The following is a 22,717-nucleotide window of genomic DNA, read 5'->3' as shown; positions in this document are numbered from 1 at the left end:
GCAAATATGCCAATGTTTACCATAAAAAGCCTAGAGGAAATCCAGACATGTTTACCAGTAGATAAGTTATTCAGTAAACTGATGTGTATTATTAACTTTTCATTTAAAAAAACATTTATTTAGTGCTGGTTACACACTAAGCATAGGGCTATGTGATAATGGTGGTACAGAATGAAAGTGCACATTTAGGAAGCAGTAAAGCACAGTGCTAAGCGCAAAGGCTCGCTGCTGGGGCTTAGACTCAAATCTCTGCTCCCCCCTTGCACTAGCTGTTAGCCTTTGGGCAACTACTAACTCAGTTTCTTCACCTGTAAAATGGGGTGTATTATGGCAACTGCGTCCTAGGGTTGGTATAAGACATATTAACATATACATAAAACACAGAGGAAGTCCCCAGCAGGATGCCCAGCACACAGCAGGTCCTCAAGATGTGGGTGGGGCCAGCATACTGGAGACCTTGCACCATGCAGGACAGTCCCACAAAGATCTGTCCCCTGCCCCACCTGACTTTCCTTCCACTCTCGTAGTTGGAAGACATGATTGTGATTATATGACCTTAGAGCCCTCCCCACAATCTGTTTTACGTAAAAACTCCAAATCAAGCTATCAATAGCTATCATTTTTGAGGAATGCAAACAAGAGTGCAAACTGAAGGAAAGTTAACTTTGTTTTCTTTGGAACTTTGCCAAGAGATGTTCACTTTGGCAGAACATCGCATCACCAATGCCGATAACCACTTGTGACATCTGAGGTGCCGAAAACACGCCTAATCCTTCTGCACCTGTGGCTGTCCTGTGAACGAATTCTTGTGTATGTGCAAGCACTACTCAGAATATCTTTTAGCGTAGTCGAAGTAGTTTTCCTAATAAATACACACTGAAATACATATCATGTTACCATAAAATAGTTTTATATCACAACTAACACATTACATTGTGTTTTGAAATTACCTGTAGAAGGTTATAGTACCTGAGTTTTATTGACGATAGTCAAGTGTTTGGGATAAAAAGAGGGAATGGCTATGCTGAGTTTGAGAACACACTGGGCTACATAACTCATTCAAAGTCACAGCTGATACGGAACAGAGCTGGTATTCGAACCGGGGTTGTCCTTAGAATGCACGTTTGTAATTTTTATACTTCTGAGGTGGAAAATTAATGGATGCTCCCCAGCTCCATGGAGTTCTTTGAATTGGGGAGTCATTTACTAGATATTTACTCAGAAGCTCAGAATATCGCAGTGAACAAAAGGGCCAAAGACCCAGTGCCTTAAAGGATTTATATTCAGTGGAGAGACAGACAGTGTTCACACAAATGCCTGCATGTCTAGTGGAGCAGCACAGAGGATGGGGGTGCTGTGGGGGGGCGGGTGCGCTTTCAGTTAGAATGCATGCAGAAGGCCTCCCTGACACATAAGCAGAGACTTGAGAGAGGCAAGGGAGCAACCCATGTAGTTATGAGAGAGCTTTGAGAGTGAGAACAGCACGTGCAAAGGCCCTGATGTGGAAGGCGCGGGGAGCACCCATGCCAGATGCTCAGCAAAATGGGGGAAAGGCAGGGCAGGAGATGAGATCAGAGGGGCAGATGGTGGAAGAGATTATGTTTGGGTTTATTCTGAAAGCTACAAAGCCGGATGGTCTTAGCAGAGTCAGGATGGAGTGTGACTCGGGCTTCAATAGGACCACTCTGGTGGCATTATGGAAACAGACTCTGCGGTCAGGGAGGGGTGCAGGGTGGCTGTCACACAGCCCAGGAGAGAGATGGTGGTGACCTGAACCAGGTGGGGCAGCCATGTGCCAGGTGTGGTTGGGTCACATCCATTGTGATGGACTGGGTTTGGGGTGTGAGTAAAAAAGAGGAAGGAAGAATGATTTCAAGGCCTTTGACAAAAGCACCCAGAAGAATGAAACTGTCATCAACTGAGATGGGGAAGCAGGATTGGGACCTATGGAAAGAGAATCAAAAATGTGGCTTAGAAATTTTTAAGTGTGAGGAGGCATCTGGATATATGGTGGTCAAGGAAAGGTCCTGGCTACGTGTGGAGATGGTCAGTCAGGTCCTAGGGTGAAAGTATAGGGCAGCAAGAGAAAGGATCTGAGGATGAGCCCAGGCACCGGGACGATGCTTCAGCAAAGGAGCCTACAGAGGAAGGGGTAGCTGGAGGAGGGGCAGAGGTTTTAACAAGGGAAAATTCTTGTTTTATGTTATTCACATGTAGGATGTTACCAGCATATCTAATCCTTTCCTAGGGTAAAACTCTTGCACAAGTGCACCAGGAGATAAGAGCAAGAATGTCTGCTCATCACAACATTTCCTATTTATAATAACACAACAACTGGAAACAACCTAAATATCTGTTGACAAGAGAACGGAGAAGTGGTGGTATATTCACAGTTGCTAGATGCAACTGGTTAGAGAAGATACAACACCACAATTACTTTTGTAAATTCTAAAATCCTTTTCCTGTTATTTCAGTAGTGAGCAAGTAAGACTTTAAAATTTAAAGAGGGAACTGTACTGGGTATCATATGCACCTGTGAGTTTGCTGGGTTCCAGGGCATTCTGCTTTCTCCCTGGTAACTATACAGCATTTCCAGAAGGACTCCAGAAGGATCCCCATATTTCCAGAAGGATTCCCCTAACCCAAAGGAGTCATCAGATCTGCTCAGAATCTCAGATCCCTTCTATGGATAATGGTCCTAAACGCCTTTGTCTGAGAAGGGAACAAGCAGTAGTGTTTTCCATTGTCAGAACACAGATATTCTTCACTTGAAAGAATGCATTAGTATTTGTGAAGGTTTATCTTAAAAGTAAAGATCGTCAGCATCTTAACGTGGTAACAGCAGCTGGTGTCCACTGTTCTGTTTGGGCCAGAGTCACCAGGGTCTGTGCTTTTCCAGCATTACTGCACTAAGCCCTGAAAACAAGCCTTGAGTTAGGTAAGGAGAAACCAAGATTCGGGGAGGTTACTCGTCCTACCTAAGGTCACAGTGGGCACACAGCAGACAGCAATTCAAATCCAGGCGGCTGAAGCCTGCAATCTAATTCGTGTGGCTGCACTCCATTTCCTGGAGTTTCAGTATTATAGCAGAAAATGACCAATAAACCATACTGGAATCAGAATGAACACCCCCCACACCCAAATTAGTCTAACTTAATATTATTCTAAGTGAATTCCACTCAAGCATTGGAAGATCAGGTTGTAAAATTTGGTGACCTGTAATTAAGAGGTCCTACTCCTAAGTTTTAAAAAAGTTTATGAAAATCGTTGATATATACTAAAGAATATATGTAAGTTAGCAGCAATAACTAAAAACCCGAGCATCAACACCCCAAATCCAGGACAGTGGGCACTTCTAGTGGGGAGGGCAGAGAAATGAGATTGGGGTGGGGGGCATGACTTCTAATAATTTCCCATCACACGTGGGATCTTCCCGGACCAGGGACTGAATGCGTGTCCCCTGCACTGGCAGGTGGATTCTTAACCACTGCGCCACCAGGGGAAGTCCCTTTTTTAAAAAAATCAGTCTGTAGTCCATGGCAGTTTATCTATTCTGAAGGCTGGTCATTTGTCTGTTATCTTTGAAAATGTTTCCTCCCAATCTGTCACATGCCTTTTTAATCTTGTATCTTTTATCATGAAAAATTTATTTTTAAAATGTATTCCAGGTTACCAATCTTTTTGAGTTTGAGCATTTTTTTATCTTAAGAGAGTCTCCTATATACAACGACTTTTCTATGGACATAAATTCATACTCAGACTTCAGACAAACCTGTACTATGGCATTTAACTTCTGTAGATGGATGTTAAAATGGGGGTCTTTTGCCTGACACCCCAAAACCATGTCAATTGCTCACGTGTCAAAGGACAACGCTAGACCTAGCAGCACGTGCAAAGGAATTGTTTGAAAATACACTTTGCATCCCTTAGTCCAAGAGATACCTTTCAGAGAAAGGGGTTGACAAGAAATCGTGGGGAAGGATTTCTTCAAAGAAAGTTATGGACGTGCCAGCCCCACTCCACGCCTCCAGTGGGAAGGAGGCAGAGCTGCTGCCCCTTTTCTGGAGCTAGTGAATGAGGCTGTAGCAGAACAACTGGAAAGAATCAAGAGTGACACTGCCATCAGGGACACGGGTGGACCGGGGTATGAAAAATATCCATGAGCTGAAAAGAAACAGCCCATGACAGGGTTGTGCGAGAGATGTAACTGCATTCCCACTGATGGTAGGTCAGAGGTCGAAGGGCTGTGGTACCCTGAGACCAGGTGTGGAACCAGCAGCAGGATTTTCAGAAGACAGAGGTCTTCTGCCAAGAGTGTGGAAGAGGCCAGACTGGTACCATCGAATGGCCAACCTTCAACCCTGGAGGGGCCAGAGTGGACCTAAGTGCAAGGTGAGGGGCGTCAGAGAAGCAGCCACCTTCCCCATCCCACTGTCGCCTAGAGGCAGACCCAGGAAGGCAGGGTGAAGCTTCAATTTGAATGAAATTTGGAGTTTTCATGAGACTGGACCCATATCCTTTTAATAAAATGAGACTATTTTTGTGACCAAAGTGACTAGAGGAATGTTTTAAAAAATATTTTAAAGGAACCAGATATTAACTGGGAGCAAGAGCAATCTACCATAAATTTATTCCAAGTGCAAGGAATGAACCAGCCCACAGAGCGGGCTTGACCAGGCAGCGGGGAAAGAGCTTGTTCCTTATTCCCACTGTTCAGGACGCTGACTTTGCTCCCAGCATTTCACGGAGCTGCAGCATCAATTTGCCACCTTCGTGAGAGTTTAACACCACAGGCCTTGAGTCTTGTGGTCTGTACTGATCTAAGTCACTGGTGTTACACAGTTATACATAATGGACCATGATCTTTATATATTAAAAATAATATAAAAAGAGATATCTGTACACTCATATTCATAGCAGCATTATTCACAACAGCCAAAAGGTGGAAGAAACCCAAGTGTCCACGGACAGATGAATGGATAAACAAAATGCGTTACATACATACGATGGAGTATTGTTCAGCCTTAATCAATTACTAAGGGAGTTCTGACAAATGCTACAACATGGGTGAACTTTGAGGACGTTATGCTAAGTGAAATAAGCCAGTCCCAAAAGGAAAAATACTGGTATGAATTATCTAGAATAGTGATGTTCAGAGACTGAAAGTAGAAGGGTAGTTTCAGGCACTGGAGAGACGGGGAGTTGTTGTTCAACGGATACAGAGTTTTAGTTTTGCAAGATGAAGAGTCCTGGGGATGAATGATGGTGACGGTTGCACAACAATGTGAAAGCATTTCACTGAGTGGTACATTTAAAAATGGTTAAAATGGGAACTCCGTGGTGCTCCAGTGGGTAAGACTCCATGCCCCCAACAGAGGGAGCCCCAGTTTGATCCCTGGTCAGGGAACTAGATCCCGCATGCATGCCACAACTAAGAGTTCGCATGCTCCAACTATAAGATCCGACATGCCGCAACTAAAGATCCCGCACGCCACAACTAACACACAGCGCAACCAAAATAAATAAATAAATAAATATTTAAAAATTGGTTAAAATGATACATTTTATGTTCTAAGCATTTTGCCACAGTTGAAAATAAAAACTAAATAAAAAAGGAAATTTAACCTCCATCAGTCATGTATCAATAATGGAGTGAATAATGAGAAGTGGCTAAGAATTATCCTGTCTTACCATGTGTCAGGTGCCATGCCAGGACTTATACATGGTCTCATTTAATCCTCATTTCAAACCTATGAGGCAAGTCCTATTAAAATCCTTACTTTACAGATAAGGAAACTGAGGCACAGAAGGGTTACCTTGCCTAAAGTTACACAACTTGAAAGGAGTTGACAGAGATACTCTGATTCTAGAACGAGGCTTCTAAACCTCTGGCAGTGGGCAGATTTCACTGTCACTGAACTATCTCCCATTTACAGCCTCTTAGACTAGAAGAGATCATAGAAACAATTCACATAATTATTGACATTTGCATAGTTCTCCAGGTTTAAAAGCACTTTCTCTTTTGATATTACTCATTAAAATACTGCAGCACAGGTATTCTCCTTTTATCAGAGAGGACACAGAGACTAGAGAAGTTAAGTAAATGGCTTCAAGTCATGTTACCAGGCAGGGTTCCGATTCCACAGCTTCTAACTCTGGGTCCATGGCTAACCATCCAGATCCAATTCCTTGTCTAGTCCAGCTTCTCATTTCTCAGATGAGACTGCCTACAAGGGACACGCCCAAAGACGCTAATGGCTTGTCCAAGGTCACACAGAGAGCTAGTATGTTCTGTGCGCATCACCAGCACATGCCTTTAAAAATCCTTAGCCACGACAACACATATTCTATAAATATGTGTTGATAAAGGAAGGATTGGTGCAGAGGCAGAGAGCTCTGTCAGCATAAAATAGAGTGCTTTTTTCCAGAAGCTCTTTTATTTGTGGAGTTGATGCTTTAGAACCTACACTTCACGTAAGCGTCCAACTTTTCAGTGCCTGCCCTTACTCAACCTCCCCCATTAGCTCTACAATTATGCTGTTATCAATTGAGCAAATCCACTTAGACAGCATGTCTAGCTACTCTCATAGCAGATTTCGTACCCAAGCAGCAAAGTACACGAGAGCTGTATAATGCAGACCTTTCAGAAATGAACTACATAAATCCTCATTTGATCCTGACTGTATGTCTATAAGGAATTCTTAAAACAGACTCAGCCACCCCGAGTGATCTTTTTAACGGCCGAGTGTAAAAATGCAGAGCTAAGATCTTCTGTCCAGCAGAATCTTTTCATGTAAAATAACTCACTTCTGAGATACAAGGCTAACGATCAGTGTGAAAAAAGCAATTGCTAGACTTGATTAAAGACACTCACGCAGTGAATGTAAATTACTTGTTGGCATGTGAAAATCTGCCAGTGTAATGGCTCAGATGTCAAATTAAGGTGATATTCCATGAATCCTTGTTTATCTTTTTCTTTCTTACAACCTTAATATTGTGGGTGGGATTGGGGCTGGCACGGACTGAGCAAACTCTATGGCAGTGTCCCCCTCTTTATGACTGGAATGTCCAACAAAACCCAGAGAGAAGCAGGTACCACAAAGAAGACCTTCACAGCAGCAAAACATCTGAGGTCTTACTAATAAAAATGTCCTAGTCTAATGGTTGGGAATCTCCCCTCCATTAGGCCACAAAACCACACTCGGATTCAATGAAGAGCCGACTGATTTCATTTCAAGTAATCAGTATTACTATTACTGCTAGTATTGGTTAACATTTAATGAGCATTTTCTCCTGTTAAATTACACACACAGTATGCTCCAGCAGGGCAGGACTAGGTCTGCTTTGCTCACCGCGTAGCCACAGGTCTGAGTCGCATGCCTTGTATGTGTTAGGTTGTCAATAAATATTTGTTGAATGAATAAATAATCTCATTTGGTTTTCAAAATAACCCTATAAGGTTTGATACAATATTGTTGTCACCATTTCTCAGCTGAGAAAGCTGAGGCTCAGAGGTCATTACATTGTACCCAAAGTCACGTGGTCAGCAAGTGTCAGAGCTTATATTCTAAACCACATGCACCTGACATCAAAATCTATGGTTCGACCACAATGTCATGTCACTAGGACAGCCCAGACCTTAGGGTTTTTCCGGTACTGAGGCCATCTCTGAAAGGTGGGCTTACAAGAATATATTTCAAGTCAGAATGGATCTCACTCTGTTCCAGCCATCACCTTTCAGATTTCTTCAATATTCTTCAAAAACTACATTTAAAAAAAGTGACTTACCTACATATCCTTCTTCACCAACCAGTTTCAGGGCAATTTTATCAGCCAACACTGAAGAGTTGCCGTGGGCAATGTTGGCAAAGGGGCCAGCGTGCACAAATACAGGCGTCCCCTGTGGAAGCGGAAGAGCAAATTTTAAAAAGCTATGAGAGGGGCTTCCTTGGTGGCGCAGTGGTTGAGAGTCCGCCTGCCGATGCAGGGGACGCGGGTTCGTGCCCGGGTCCGGGAAGATCCCACGTGCCGCGGAGCCGCTGGGCCCGTGAGCCATGGCCGCTGAGCCTGCGTGTCCGGAGCCTGTGCTCCGCAACGGGAGAGGCCACAACAGTGAGAGGCTCGCATACCGCAAAAAAACAAAACAAAACAAAAAAAAAAAATCTATGAGAATCAGTTATTTCCTACTATAATTTTGATAAGCCACTGTTTTAGCTGTCTCAGTGACCATGAGATAAACCTTATTTCATATTATTCTGCATTATATTGTTATAAAGAATGGAATTAAACCTTAATGGTCTAAGAGGCTTGTTTAAATTGTTTATCCCCATTAAGAAATTAACCAATTCAAGAAAAATCTAATCATAAAATCAACACAATAAATGAATCGTGGGAATCATGGCAGGGCAAGTACATTTTATTATAAGCCATTTTTATATTTACAATAATAATCTTATTCTGATTTTTAAAAACTCTGTCTTTCTCATTGTTCCTCTTACCTGTTAATTTTTTAAGTTAAGTCACCTGGTAATTATTAAAACAAAAGAAAAATTTCACCCATACTAAAATGTTAGTTACTAAAAAGACAAAAAAAAAACAAGGGAATTCTCAAAAACTTTAGATTTTAATTATTTAAACAAAATCTGTCATATAGTCATTCTTACTTTCATTTCTACACTTCTCTTTTGTCAAAGAGAAGAGACTGTAGCCCTCGCTAAAAAAAAATCACCCACGTGCATTAAATTGTTTAGTCTGTATTCAGAGTCAGCTGGGGCCACTGAGGTCTGTGTGCGTGAACCCTGGCTCCACCTGTGAAAATACAGGTTGCCCTTTCACTGACATGGGGGAGGCAGGGAGTGATGCAGGGGATGGGGCCTGGGAACCATGGAAAGGTCCCATGAACCAGGATGGGCTGTGGGCGAGCATGTTTCAAAGCTGAGAGAGGTGAACAAAAGCAGGAAGAAAGGCAGTGAAAGAAAAATCGTCACTGAGAGTGAAAAGGAATTGATCAAATCCACTCAAGAGTTTTCTATTTACGTTTCCCCCCAAAGTCCTCAGGAGGGACAGTCACAGAGTACGGATACGGCCATACAAATGTCTGTGGAAATAATACAGTGGGATACGTGTTTATGGAAATGCATACATGCATGTTTACTGTCTAGATCTCCACCTGTCTACCCATCTATAGTTTCTCACTTCTATGCAGATAAGCCTTTTAAGTGCTTTGACGGAAACACTGTTTAAAAGGTATTAACGCCTCCATCACCTCCTAGCCTTTGCCAGTCCTAGGACGTGGCTGCCTGTGGAAAGCTAGTAGCGGAGCTAATGAGAAAAGTTTAAAGACACAAGGTCACAGGCTCCACCCCTGGGTGGGCGGCTGGCTTCATTCTCCTATGCCCTGCAACCCTCATCCTGGCCATCTGTCTGAGAAGCACCTGGTACCAGTCTCCAGGGCGACAGGTGACAGGGTATGGCTGGATCAGCATAAACACACTGCTATTCCTGGGATAGCCACTCCAGGGACTAGATGGGCAGCATTTAATTTTAATTTAAAATGAAATTAAAAGCCACACAGATTAATCACGAAAGCAGTATCAGAGCCCTGGTTTTTGAACTCCCAGTATGTGGTTTAAATAGAAAAATTCTTAGACCATCATTGTTGGACATTCAAACACAGACACAAATACACATTCAACTGATATTTATACTTATATGATGCAGTATACAGAGTTAATACTTTAAGAAATTCTATCACTAACCCAAAGACATAAAAATATCTATCGTGAGTTCAATATTTTATTTTATATGCAGAACATTTAGGAAAGTAGTAACAGGAAATATCTTGATTTCTATGATGACAAAGCTGTGAATATTCTCTTTAAACATTTCATAAGATTAAAATTTCAGTTGCTCTTTGCTGACCAGAGATCTAAAAGAGCATTATCCAAAGAACTTTCTGCAGGGCTCTAAACATTCTGTATCTGCACTATCTCATGCAACAGCCACCATCCACAGGTGGCTACGCAGCACTTAAAGTGCGGCTGGTGAAAATAAATAAATAAGTAGAAATAGAACTAGTATGACTGCAGAACTGAATTTTAAACTTTATTTAATTTAAACTAATTTAGATTGAAATAACCACAAGTGGCCAGGAGCTCCCATATTGGACAAAAGACTGCAGCAAGTGGGTGTTTTCCTCAACACTGCATATGGTTAACCCATGGTAAAATGTTAAGCTCTCTTATCCTCTCTCTTCCACCGGGAAGTTCTCAAGCTTATATGTATACAAAAATCACCCAGGGTATCCAAGCCTTACCTGCCAGACATTCTAGAGTTCACTTTGTCTGGGGGAGAGCTTGGCATCAGCATCTTTAAATCCTTCCATGAGATTCTAACGTGCAGCCAGGGTTGAGAACTACTGGTCTCCGGGCACCTTGCAGCAATGGAACCCTTGATAACCTCCTCTGGGACTAACAGTCAAGTGTGTTCAAACATGAGCACTAAAGCAGAATCTGTACATTAACCAGTGATTTTTGGATCATTTGTTGATTTAGGTTCCTACTGCCACTGATTAGCCACGTTAATGTGGAATGAATATTTAGGACGCAGGTAGCAGAGTTCATACATGCAGATATTTTAACGGAATGCTGTGTTCATTTTTCAAACAATGCCCATTGCCTGTGACATCAAAATGACGTCACAAATGTGAGCACAGTTAAGAACTGCTTAGGGGCAGTCCAACCCAGTAATTCATTCAACTAACAAGAAACTAGCCTTTTAGAGTGGGATATGTATTAAAGGTGGGAGTAAGTTTTAATCTAAGAAAGATCATTATTTAAAACAGTAAGCTGATCATCCCTAATGATGATGATAATGTGTTCATTTTTGAGGGGGAAATGTTATGATGAAGCAATATCATGTCTCTTTATACATTTTTTCTCATTCATTTAGTTATTTATCTAACATGTATATATTTTTAGGAGCAATGGAGTAAAAACAATAAATATCCATTTAATTCTTCGGCAAGTGTTTACTGAGCACTTAATATGTGTGAGGAACTTTCTAGGAGCTGGCGATACGATGGTGAACAAGATGGAAAAAGTCCTGCTCTCATCCTGGTGGGAGGAGAAATACAGTAAACAAAAAAAGAAATAGGGGCTCTCAGATGATATCTTGTGCCATGTAGAAAATGACAAGAAGGTGGGTTTTGGGCTTGAACCACTGACCAGGTTTGGGGGATGGAATGAGTTGGGAGGAGGTAGGAGGTGGATAGGAATCAAAGATGCTTTTTTTATGCATAACTTTGAAATGCCTTTTACCCACCCTAGCAGCTCGTGGTAACCACACCTACAAGTCTGCAATGCGGAGGTCAGGAGATTCAGAGCCAGAGTTCAAGGGTTATCACATGGCTGATACTGCAGGAAAGCGCAGCTGGAGAAGTGAGAAGAAGGCAGCGAAAGAGACGGAGGAGAGGCCACCGAGAAGGTCCAGGAAAGCAAGGCGTCAAAAGCAAGAGAGCAAGCGCTCCAGAAGGAAAAGCATCGGCTGTGTCAGCCCCCACTGAGCAAGCCATATACAAAAAACGACCTTCTTAAAAAAGTGGAGCACAGCACACTTTCCTAGAAAACATTTCTCAGCATTACTCTGTGTGTGTGTGTGTGTGTGTACGTTTGAGTTTACTGAATACTCTGCGTTTTGCTTGGAGAGAAAAAAGACAACAAACCTAAACTCCCCAAACTTAAGGATTATGAGAAGCTAAGTCAAAAAAAAAAAAAAAAAAGCAACATAGAAAACATCATGTAAACGTGATAAACGTGGCTACACAAGTTACTGAGATATCAGACACTGAGTTTCTAAGTTTCTCCTCTGGTCAATTAGTAATTGGCCAAGATATGAATCATATCAAAGAAGTCTGAGCTTTTGGGGGGATGACCAAGCTGTTATTCTGATGCTCCTCATGGGCTCACATTGGCTGGAAGTGCTCACGTGTGGAAACGCACAAGCAACCTAGTTAGTGCAACTCTGTTGACAATGTCTATGAAATGAAAATCACTTACTTCTAGGGTCTGCATCAGATTTGGTTTTATCGCGTCTTTCATCAGAACAGTCAAAGCACCTGTCACCCCCTGAAGGAAAGGGAGAAAAAAGCCCACTTATTTAGATTATTGACAAAAGATCGTTCGCACAAGGGTCTCTCAGCCTCTTCTCACCAGCCTACCTCCTAGGTGGGCATCCCCACCGGCCGCCGTCACCTCTGAGCTACAGGTGACACAGTGCTCTTGCCTCTGTCTATGTCTCCTCCACCTGAATGGATGCCAACCCTTCTAAGATGTGATGGGGAAGTAGTAGTCATCGCATTTTTTTAAAAAAACCTCCTTTGACGGAAATAAGAGGCTTGCCATACCTTTCAATTTGCAACTATGCACATCATGTTTCATTACCAGAGATTACACTGTTGCCCCGAGAAATCAGATGAAGAACAAAAACAAGGCTTGTTACACAGAGGGAACGAAGAAAGGGAAAGGGACGTGTCTAAAGGCACCCATTCTGGTTTCCCACCCTCTCTCGACCTCTCATCCCACAGATAACCGAAGGCACTCAGAACACTGTTGCATTGGAAAGGCTCCTCCTTTTCTGTCTCTCGTGCTATGTCTGCCTAGAAGGGAGCTGATGCCACTTGTACATAGATTGTGGCTGCTTCCTTCCAATGCTATAATGCTTGAGTTGGGCTCTCTCGAAGCTCCCTATCCCATTCCTGGAAAAGAAGAGGTGGAGGAAGAGACACAGCAGGGATGAAGTCGGAGAGCTACTGGGGAAACTATTTGTGCCAAAGAAGGCCACAAAGGGAAGCTTTTTTAAAAAAAAACTCCCTTCCACCTTTTCTAAGGACACTGGGCAAGTATCTTTCAACAGATTAGTCAGTTATGGGAAGGCCATAATACGAGCAAATGTATGTGAACATGGCCCTGAAAAAATAAATGTGGCATGCAACAGATCCTAACAGATAAGGTGGGAGAATCTAGAGACTCTTCGGCTCTCCAAGGTGCATTCGTTTATTACTTTCTCCTTCTACCTCCATCACCAACAATGTTAAGTGTTTCTCTTATATGATCAGTTTCTATTTTTGTATTTTTATAATATTTAATCATTGAAGATTTCTTTAAAAATCAAATTTACTTTCTACTTTATGGCAGAAAATAAACCTTGCAAGAACTGTAACCTTCCTATTATAAATATATGAAGAAATCAGGTACCTTCTGCAAACAAGAAACACAAAAGAAAACTAAAAAGAGTTAACTTTGGGTTTTTTTGGTCCAGATCCAAGAGTTTTATCACAAACCAAAGGAGTAACTTTAGGGAAATATTTGTGGATAAAGTTTCAAACTACTCCTGGCACGTATTTATTGATACCTAAGACTAAGAGGATACAGATAAATATTTATACAGAAACTATTATATGCAAGTCTAGAGACAAATGTTGAGATGCCGATCATTTTTAAAAAGCAGTACTTTTACAGCAACCTGGGTTTGAGTTTTCTCTTTAAGCCTTATACTAAGCGTTCCATAGGCTGCTGATATAAATGTATCTATTTAATCTACTTGACAAGACTCGAGTCATTCAGATTCATCTCTTCAAAAGAGCCAAAAGGTAACCAAGACATTCTGGCAAAGGTTTAAAATTATATCCCAAGGCCCTGGAATTAATAAAACATTAATTTGCCTGTCTCCTTTTCACAACTGTTTTTCAATCATCAGTGTGCATTTAAGATTCCATTATGGTACGTGACTCGATATGTGGGAAAGTAAGCTTAAATTTAGAGTAATGGCTGCCTACGTTGTACTAAGTACTATGTGCTTATAAAACACGTACAAGCAAATGAAATAGCCTCACCACTGATGGGGATTAACAGTAAAGTTGGCTATTAAAAAAAGGAAAAAAGAGGGCTTCCCTGGTGGCGCAGTGGTTGAGAGTCCGCCTGCCGATGCAGGGGACACGGGTTCGTGCCCCGGTCCCGGAAGATCCCACATGCCGCGGAGCGGCTGGGCCCGTGAGCCATGGCCGCTGAGCCTGCGCGTCCGGAGCCTGTGCTCCGCAGCGGGAGAGGCCACAACAGTGAGAGGCCCGCGTACCGCAAAAAAAAAAAAAAAAAAAGGAAAAAAGATTAGCATGCCAAATTACAAAAAGCACTAAGGAAGGTGGTGGTGTGCCATGAAAGCTTTGTAAGAAGCATCATTCCACGCAACAGAAAGCTACATGAGTAAGAATGACTAAGGCGGACCTCTGTTTTTATCATGTGAAACCCAAGTCGAAGGCACAAATTTAAACAAGCCAGGGTGCCCAGGGAGCAGGCTGGAGCCAAAAATGCGCCATTTTTAACTTAACCTTCCTTCCATGAAGGTGGAGTCACTTCTTATTCCTTGGAAAGGTGATTTGCCCTCAATTTAAAGCCAGCATAGATCACACTTTTTTAAAAAAGCTACAGGCTGCAGGAGGATGACCGCACCCCAGGCAGAGCAGAGATCAGGATTGGAAAGGATGGTGAAAAGCTCACGAAATAGGTTTCATATGCTTTGGTTGCAGTCAGGCACAAGCATGTTATAAATGCCTGTGAGAACATGATGAAGTTGTAAGACAAACGGGATGGTGAGCAGGAAAACGTGTGCAGAAATTCTCTGAATTCCCATCATTACCCAGTGATGTAAGAGGAAGAAAACCTTCTCCTGATCCCAAAAGAACAGGGGCAGCGAGCTCTCTGGAGCTTCTGAGATGGACGTACCAAATCACCTGTCGTCACGGGCTGCCCGTTTCTGTCACTGGCCACCACCATTCTGCCCAGCCGCTCCTTCATGTCCGTGAGGCTGTCAGTCAGAGCCAGCACTGCCATGACCTCACTGGCCACGGCGATGTCAAACTGCGCCTGAAAAGGCAGAGCCAAGGTACTGGTCAGCTGCAGCTCCACGTGGATGGCCATTTCCATGGGGATCTATATTGCAGCAATTCCTGCAGGCCCAGGGTTTAACCCTCGATGGGCCGTTCTCAGAGGCACAAGTTTCCAGTACATGCCCGGTCCTGCGATCGGTGCTCCCTAGGGAGGCCACCCCTTCCTCCATTTGCTGTGCTGAGCACGGCCTGGCTGGGCCCCCCATTACGGCAGCTCACGGCGCTATGAGATTTGCTTCTGTAGCACGTTTCAGCCTCGGAATTATTAATGTGATGACGTGATGGACGCACGGCTCCACCAGTGGACTGTAAGTGCCATGAAGGCAGGGACCATTTGGGGAGGGACTGCTCCTGAGTCCCCAGCTTGGAGGCCTGAGTGTGAAATGCGGGAGGCGTTCAATGCATATCAGCAAAATAAAGGAAGAGTCTGCTGCCCACCCCTGCTGTTATTTACGTGTGTCAAGGGGGATGCACGTGTCTGCCCAGCGAAGAGGTAAGCAGCAGATCATGAAAAAAGAGGGTTCTGAGGCCAGTCTCCCAGACTTAGAGCTCAGCACAGCGGTGAGGAGACCCTCGACTTCTGTCATCCCCCCAGTCACAAGGTGACATGGAATCAGTTCTGAGCTGTCCACAGAGGCTTGGCCACATCAGATCATGAATTGTCCAGCCAAGAATGCTGGAGAGCGTCTACTTCCTGAGACATGTCCCTGGCCTTCCTATTTCCGCTCCTGGCTCTGATTCCAAGCTGGACACAATCCAACAGGAACCAAAAGAGACACAAGGACCCCGCATATCCTCCCCCTCCGAATTCAGCCACCGGACAAGACCGCTTCATTACACTCCTTACCAAGGGGCATGTGAGCCAGACAAGTTCAGTCTTACATAGGAAATGGCTGTGCCCTGGAGGGATCACCTCAGGAGATATTTTATTGTCCATTTCCGGCACCCACAAGAAAGGAAGTGAAGGAAAGAAGGAGCTTTCTGGCTACTTCCTGGTTGAGATTTCAGTACTCACTCATTTACTGAAAACACATTACCTGAAAGGCAAATGCACCTATACTCAACTATTGCATTCTCAATATAACCCATTCCAAATCTCAGTGGTTTTTCATTGTATGAAATTTAGGGTTTTCTACACCACCGTTCCATTAAAAACAGTACATATGAAAAGTAACTAAAAATGATGAGACCTTCTGCACAAAACCTGAGGCTAGAAATATTCTTAAAATATTAACTGTGTGGGTTTCCCCGGTGGCACAGTGGTTGAGAGTCCACCTGCCGATGCAGGGGACACGGGTTCGTGCCCCGGTCCGGGAAGATCCCACATGCCACGGAGCGGCTGGGCCCATGAGCCATGGCCGCTGAGCCTGCGCGTCCGGAGCCTGTGCTCCGTAACGGGAGAGGCCACAACAGTGAGAGGCCCACGTACCGAAAAAAAAAAAAAAAATTAACTGTGTAAGTGATAAGTGGAATGTATAACACCCATAAGTTCTTCATTTGTAATCGTTACAATTTCAAAATTTTGCATCTCTAGCAACATCAAAATGAAACAAGGATCAATATAAATATAGTTACTCATTTTATGCCTGAATGGTACAGCTAATAGAGGGCTGCTCACTTTTGTTTTGCAAATAAAATATTTCTAAATCACATAAAGGTGTAGATGAGATTATTCTTATTGTTTATCACAGATTTAGACAAAAGACAAAAAGCCATGTTGACAAGGATGCGAATCCCCTTTGATTCTGCAAGTATGGATCTGTTTATCATGTGTATGTTACAGCTTACTTATGATAGCCCAACACTGCAAACACCCTAAGTGTCCATTAACAGCGAAATGGTTGTATCTATTATGGTACATCTACAAGATGTGGTATTATATAGGCGTTAAAAAAATGATGCTATAGGGAATTCCCTGGCGGTACAGTGATTTGGACTCCGCACTTTCACTGCCAAGGGCCCGGGTTTGATTCCTGGTTGGGGAACTAAGATCCCACAAGCCGTGTGGTCTCACAAGCCAAAAAAGATGATACAGATCTACATTTACTGACATAAAAAGATGTTCTCAATAGTTTTAAGGTTAAAAAAATCAGTTAAACCTCTTAGATATAATCCCTTCTTACTTAACAATATGTATGCATAAAGCAATACAGAACATAACCTTGGACAAGTCACTTAACACAATATGGCAACTTTTCTCATTTGCAAACCAGATTTACAAACTAAATGTGCTCACGTATGTAATGGGCCTACCAATAAAAGGCACAAAATAGGCACTCAGATCACAGCAATTGTTAATCCTGCATCTCTCTAGTACCAAGATAGAGTACAAAAATACGCAGAGAAAATGTGAAGGAATTTCCTTACTATTCCTCTTCTGAAATCAGAAGTCACTGATTTCAGAAAGTGAACAGCTTTCCAGCTTCCATGTTATGTGTTTTTACACATATAAACACGTATGCTGGCTTTTTCTTAACATAAACTGGATTACGCTATATTCATTTTAGTCCAAATTCTTTTAACGTGTGTTTTTTTTCTTTTCCAAGATTTGATTTTATTATTTTTTTGAATTTTATTTTATTTATTTTTTATACAGCAGGTTCTTATTAGTTATCTATTTTATACATATCAGTGTATACATGTCAATCCCAATCTCCCAGTTCATCCCATCACCCCCCCACCACCACCACTTTCCCCCCTTGGTGTCCATACGTTTGTATGGACAAACCTTCAATTTCACAATCTGTATGAGAGCTCCATGTCACTCCCCCGATATACACTTTATCATTTTCAACGGCTACCTGTTTCTGTTGTGCAAAAGGATACACCAAATATATGTAATCACCCCTAACGATGAACACTGGATTGCTTCCAATGTTCACCATTACAAAAAATGCTGCAATTAGTATCCTATATTATAGATTTTTTTTGGTACCTGAGTAAATAGTCCCCTCTTTTTAAAAAAAATCTGTAGTCCTGAAGTTAGAACTGTTCTGACATTTCAAATTTTAAATACTGACAAACTATCATCCAAAAGGCTTTACAATTTATATTCTCACTAATACTGTAGAAAAGTCTCTATTTCTTTGCATCCTCACTAACGTTTAATATTAATTTATTTATGTTTTAATGAGCTCATAGATAAGTCTTATTATCTTCTACTTATCCTATTCATTTCTTTAGTATAGATTTATTGAACACCTACTACTCCTATGTAACAAAGTCCTATGCACTGGGAATACAGCAGTGAACAAAACATACCAAAACCCCTGCCCTTATGAAACTCACATCTTACTGGGGGAAGGCAGAAAATAAACAAATAAGTAAGGATAGCAGGGAAAGAAAGAGGGAGTTTGGGGCCAGGCAGGTGCAGTTTTAAAGAAGGTGACCAGTGAAGGCCTTACTGAGAGCAGTATTTGAGTATTAATTTATGGAAATTCTTTTTATGCTTGGCACTTTAACCCATTGTTATATTTATACTGCGAATAACCTCTCCCAGACTCTTACTGGTCTTTTACTGATTTTGTAAATCATTTTTCCATATGGAAGATTTTAATTTTTATTTATGTCAAAATTATCTATTCGTGAGAGTTTCTGCTTTTTATGTCAGTGCCAATTCTACTAGGCCAAACTACTGTGTTTGACTTATGCCAGCTTATTTTGTATTTTCTGTTCCAAATTTGTTTTTCTTTCTACTCAAGGATTCTAGATTGAAAATCCTGTTCCTTCAGAACTCCAAATCGGTTTTCCCAGTGTCACCTTGCATTCAGTGCTGTCAATGAGAAGTCTGATGACAATCTGAATCTTACTCCTTTGTGACTCATCAAGACTTTTTTCCTCTCTGGCAGCTCTTTGGTGTTGTGAAATTTCAACATTATGTGTCTGGGTGTAAGTCTACTTCATTTATGCCGCTCAGCACTTGTTAAGTCTTTTAATATGAAAATTCTAAATTTTCCTTAAAGTCAATAAATTCCCTTTTTATTATTTCCTCAAATACATTCTTCCCTACATTCTCTGTTACTTTCACCGGTAACTTGAGATGAGTATTAGAACTGCTCGGTGTGTCTCGTATGTCTCTTGATTTTTCCTTTATATTTTCTATGGTTTTCCTTTTGGTAGTATGTTCTGAGAGAGTTTCTTAGATTGAACTTTCCTCTCTCATTCAGTTAACCCTATTCTTATTCAATCTACTAACTGGATTTTTACTTTGACACTACAGTTTTATTTCCAAGATTTTAACCCATTTTTTTTCCACAACAGCTAATTCTCAATCCTTGTAGGACAGTTCCCTTAAGCCTCTGAGAATACTGATGGTAATCTCTTCAAAGTCCCCCCCCACCCCGCCACCATCTGCTCTGCAATCTTGTCTAGGGCATCTGAGCTTCTCTTTACTGCGTCTGGTGTCCATGTTCATGATATGTGTTTTCCTTTAATACAGACGATTCCTGGCTTTGATGCTCCCTTTTCCTTGTCTGGGGACCTGATTTCTGACAACCTCACCCTGTCTCTAGACATTCAAGAGAGTAGGACATAGGACATGCTGCTCGTTGGCTTCCTGTCCTGCAGTCTCTCACAGGATTAGTCCTGAGGTTGCCCACTGTGCAAATGACAAAAGGCTGCCCTCTCCTAAGTGTCACAATATACTGCTTTTCCTTGCACCAGATGCTTTTCACTGCCAGCCAGGAAGCACGGTACACAAGCGAATCTGTGACTTTGATGTGAGCCGCCCCCCACGGCTGGGCCCCAAGGCTGAGACCAATGTACCACTGGCTGTGTCTCAACCAGGTGTCCCAGGAAGGTGCCTGTGCACCAGTTTTTTTGGGAGCTGTCCCCATCCCTCTCCTGTATCTGAGAAGTAGGGTATCTAATGCCTTTGAATTTAGCGACCCCCTCCAATACTTCCACCATATTTTGGTTTGTGCTTTTCTCCACCCATCCAATTCCATCTTCCTATCTTTCAGAAGCTTCCCCAAAGAGTATGGCCATGACTCCGGTTTTCTAGCAAGGATACTGACTATTTGAAATCTGTCTGTGTGTGCAAGTTTCAGGATTTGGAGGAGGGATGGAACAGGGGCTTAGCTTGTCTTCTCGATTCCATCCTCATATTCACTTTTTAAATTTTAATTTTTTTAAGTTGAAGTATAGTTGATTTACAATGTTAATTTCTGCTGTACAGCAAAGTGATTCAGTTTTATACACACACACACACACACACACACACACACACACACACACACATATACACATTCTTTTTTATATTCTTTTCCATTATGGTTTCTCACAGGGTATTGAATATAGTTCCCTGTGCTATAGCGTAGGACCTTGTTGTTCAGATTCACTTTTTAATTCAAATATTTCAAAAGATCCAAAAGTCTATTTGGTATGAGGACTGAATACTATAGTAAAAGTGATTCTTTTTAGGTTAATAAAAACTTAACAATGTAAAGGCCATAAATCTAAAAGTGTCTTAAGCTATAAAGTTTACTAAAAAAATAATAATTTAGAGGCCTGCTAGGCCTGGCTGAAAAATCATAGAATGAATTTATATTCACTAAGCACCATCACCCCATCCTGGAGACCTATTAAGATGAAGGTGGACATCATAATATATCTTCTACATTTCCTGGATTTGGGTAATAAGACATTATCCTTAACAGCTTCTCAGGCTAGTAAGCCAAATAACTGGGTGTTTGTTCTTTGGTTTATGAAACGTGAGTAATGTGTCTGAGATTTTCATTTTTCGGTTGTTATGCAGATATAGTACGAACTGGGTGGGTTCGTACTATTTTATATCTAACGTATAAAATACGTTAGAATGTATATTCAAGGGATACCCTGAATGGCTCTCACCAGAAACACAACTAAAATCACACAGAAAAAGGATGGCAAAATAATATTGGACACTTTCTGTCTCCTGATGATTTCCCAGTCCTGCTGAGGGACTGGAAGAAATACCTTGACTCATCAGGGGCCCACTGGTTACTGTGGGTGGAAGAACAAGAAGAGAAATGTGGAGAACCAGCTTCTGGGCTGCTTTAAGTGCAAGAGCAGAGTCCTCCCTGGAGAAAACACCACCTACCTGCCGAGAAAAGCCCTTCTCTGTGTTTCCCTGCCCGATGGTTATTTTTCGTAGAAATCGGTCATTTGTATCCATGACTGGAAGAGAAGAGAACAGAGCATCAACGAGCAGGGACTGGCTTCCCAGTGTGTGTCTGGCATTATTCTGGGTGTTGCAGAGGCAGCAGAGAGCAAGAGCTAAGGTTTGGCTTCCCTGAGCTGATGACCCCGTGGGAGGATCACAGAAAGGGGTCAAATAAACTAGGGATCACCCAGCTAGGAAACCAAGGAGGGGATATGACGGCGTGTGTCGGGAAGGGGTCTGGGGTGGGGTGCCGTTTTGAACAGGCAGTAAGGAAAAGCATTTCTGAAGGAGTGTCCTTTTTACACTGAAACCTGAGGCACAAGAAGAAGCCAATTAAGTCTCTCTGAAGGTTAAACATTGAACGAACATCTGACCCACCACTTCCAGGTATATATCCAACAGAACCGGAAGCAGCTATTGCAAACCCATGATCATAGCAGCATTATTCACAACAGCCAAGAGGTGGAAACAGCAAAGTGTCTGCTGACAAATGAATAGATAAACAAAATGTGGTATAGACATACAATGGAATGTTATACAGTCATAAAATGAGTGAAGGTTTGATATATTATGATACAACATGGACGGACGTTGAAAACATTATGCATGATGAAATAAAGCAGATACGGTATGATTCCACTTGTACGGGGTTCTTAGAATAGGCAAATTTATAGAGACAGAGAGTAGAATGGTGACTACCAGGGGCTGAGGGGATGTGAGGACTTATTATTGAGGGAGTGTTGAGGATGATGAAAAGGTTTGGGGTGTAGTTAGTGGTGATGGTGTAACCATCCCAAGCCTTGGCCTATATGCCATTCGTGGCATATATTTAATGCCATGAATTGCACACTTATGAACGAGTAAGATGATATGCTATGTATATTTTACCATATAAAAAACCCCCAAATAAATAAAGTAGTATATGTGGGGGGAGAAGTCAATGATGGTTCGAGTAAGTATCACTTCTCTTTACTCTTTTCACTGGCCTGTATGAATTGCACCGATTTACATTTTGTTTGTGAAAACCAAATCTACAATGCCAGAAAGTAAAGCCAGAAGGACACAGACTTCACTAATAATTTATACTGCATCAAACAGCAAGCCATCCACACTGACAACTTAGATCCAATTTACTAAATGTTTAACATGGCTCTGACCAAAACGGTGGCGGGAATTGTGTATTTGGGGACTACAAGCATCTGTAGGATGAAATTGTGAACGTTTTCTTCCACACACAAGGCACGGACAGACGTGCCAGCCTCGCCCGCCTCTGCTGCTCCCTGACTCGCCGCCGGCCTCTTTCTCTACATACAGTACTCTCCTCTCGGGACTTCCCTGGGGGCGCAGTGGTCAAGAATCTGCCTGCCAATGTAGGGGACACGGGTTCGATCCCTGGTCTGGGAAGATCCCACATGCCGCGGAGCAACTAAGCCCGGGGGCCGACACAACTACTGAGCCCACATGCCACAGCTACTGAAGCCCGTGCGCCTAGAGCCCGTGCTCCACAACAAGAGAAGCCACCGCAATGAGAAGCCTGCGCGCCGCAACTAGAGAAAGCCCACACACAGCAACGAAGACCCAACGCAGCCAAAGAAAACTCCCAAAATCAAAAACAAACAAACACTCTCCTTTCT

The 22,717-nt window shown here is 42.3% G+C and overlaps 1 protein-coding gene and 1 long non-coding RNA gene across 13 annotated transcripts in view; one reads left to right on the top strand and one right to left on the bottom strand.

Annotated features, from left to right (window-relative positions):
- Nucleotides 1-22,717, bottom strand: part of MTHFD1L (methylenetetrahydrofolate dehydrogenase (NADP+ dependent) 1 like) — a 197,178-nt gene that overhangs the window by 106,943 nt on the left and 67,518 nt on the right. For 10 of the 12 annotated variants that reach the window (XR_012324912.1, XM_033867839.2, XM_073789737.1 and 7 more), the window contains 4 exons: nt 21,021-21,097; nt 14,778-14,918; nt 12,057-12,125; nt 7,789-7,900 (listed from right to left, as the gene is read on the bottom strand). Coding sequence is in view for 11 of the 12 variants with exons in the window: in XM_033867839.2 (XP_033723730.1) it covers nt 7,789-7,900; nt 12,057-12,125; nt 14,778-14,918; nt 21,021-21,097 (399 nt within the window). In the remaining variant the exon portion in view is untranslated. Of the gene's footprint in view, nt 1-7,788; nt 7,901-12,056; nt 12,126-14,777; nt 14,919-21,020; nt 21,098-22,717 lie in introns of those variants that run through there. The other 2 variants (XM_073789734.1, XM_073789739.1) reach the window with 2 other exon arrangements.
- LOC141276044 (uncharacterized) lies at nt 10,772-11,434 on the top strand. The gene is made up of 3 exons (XR_012324913.1): nt 10,772-10,799; nt 11,066-11,199; nt 11,331-11,434. It is a non-coding gene; the product is annotated as an uncharacterized lncRNA (long non-coding RNA).

The sequence above is a fragment of the Tursiops truncatus genome, chromosome 12 (genome assembly GCF_011762595.2).
Source record: "Tursiops truncatus isolate mTurTru1 chromosome 12, mTurTru1.mat.Y, whole genome shotgun sequence".
In the NCBI taxonomy this organism is placed as follows: domain Eukaryota; kingdom Metazoa; phylum Chordata; class Mammalia; order Artiodactyla; family Delphinidae; genus Tursiops; species Tursiops truncatus.
The sequence above is the reverse complement of the archived record's forward strand: the minus strand, read 5'-3'. Positions and strand labels throughout refer to the sequence as shown.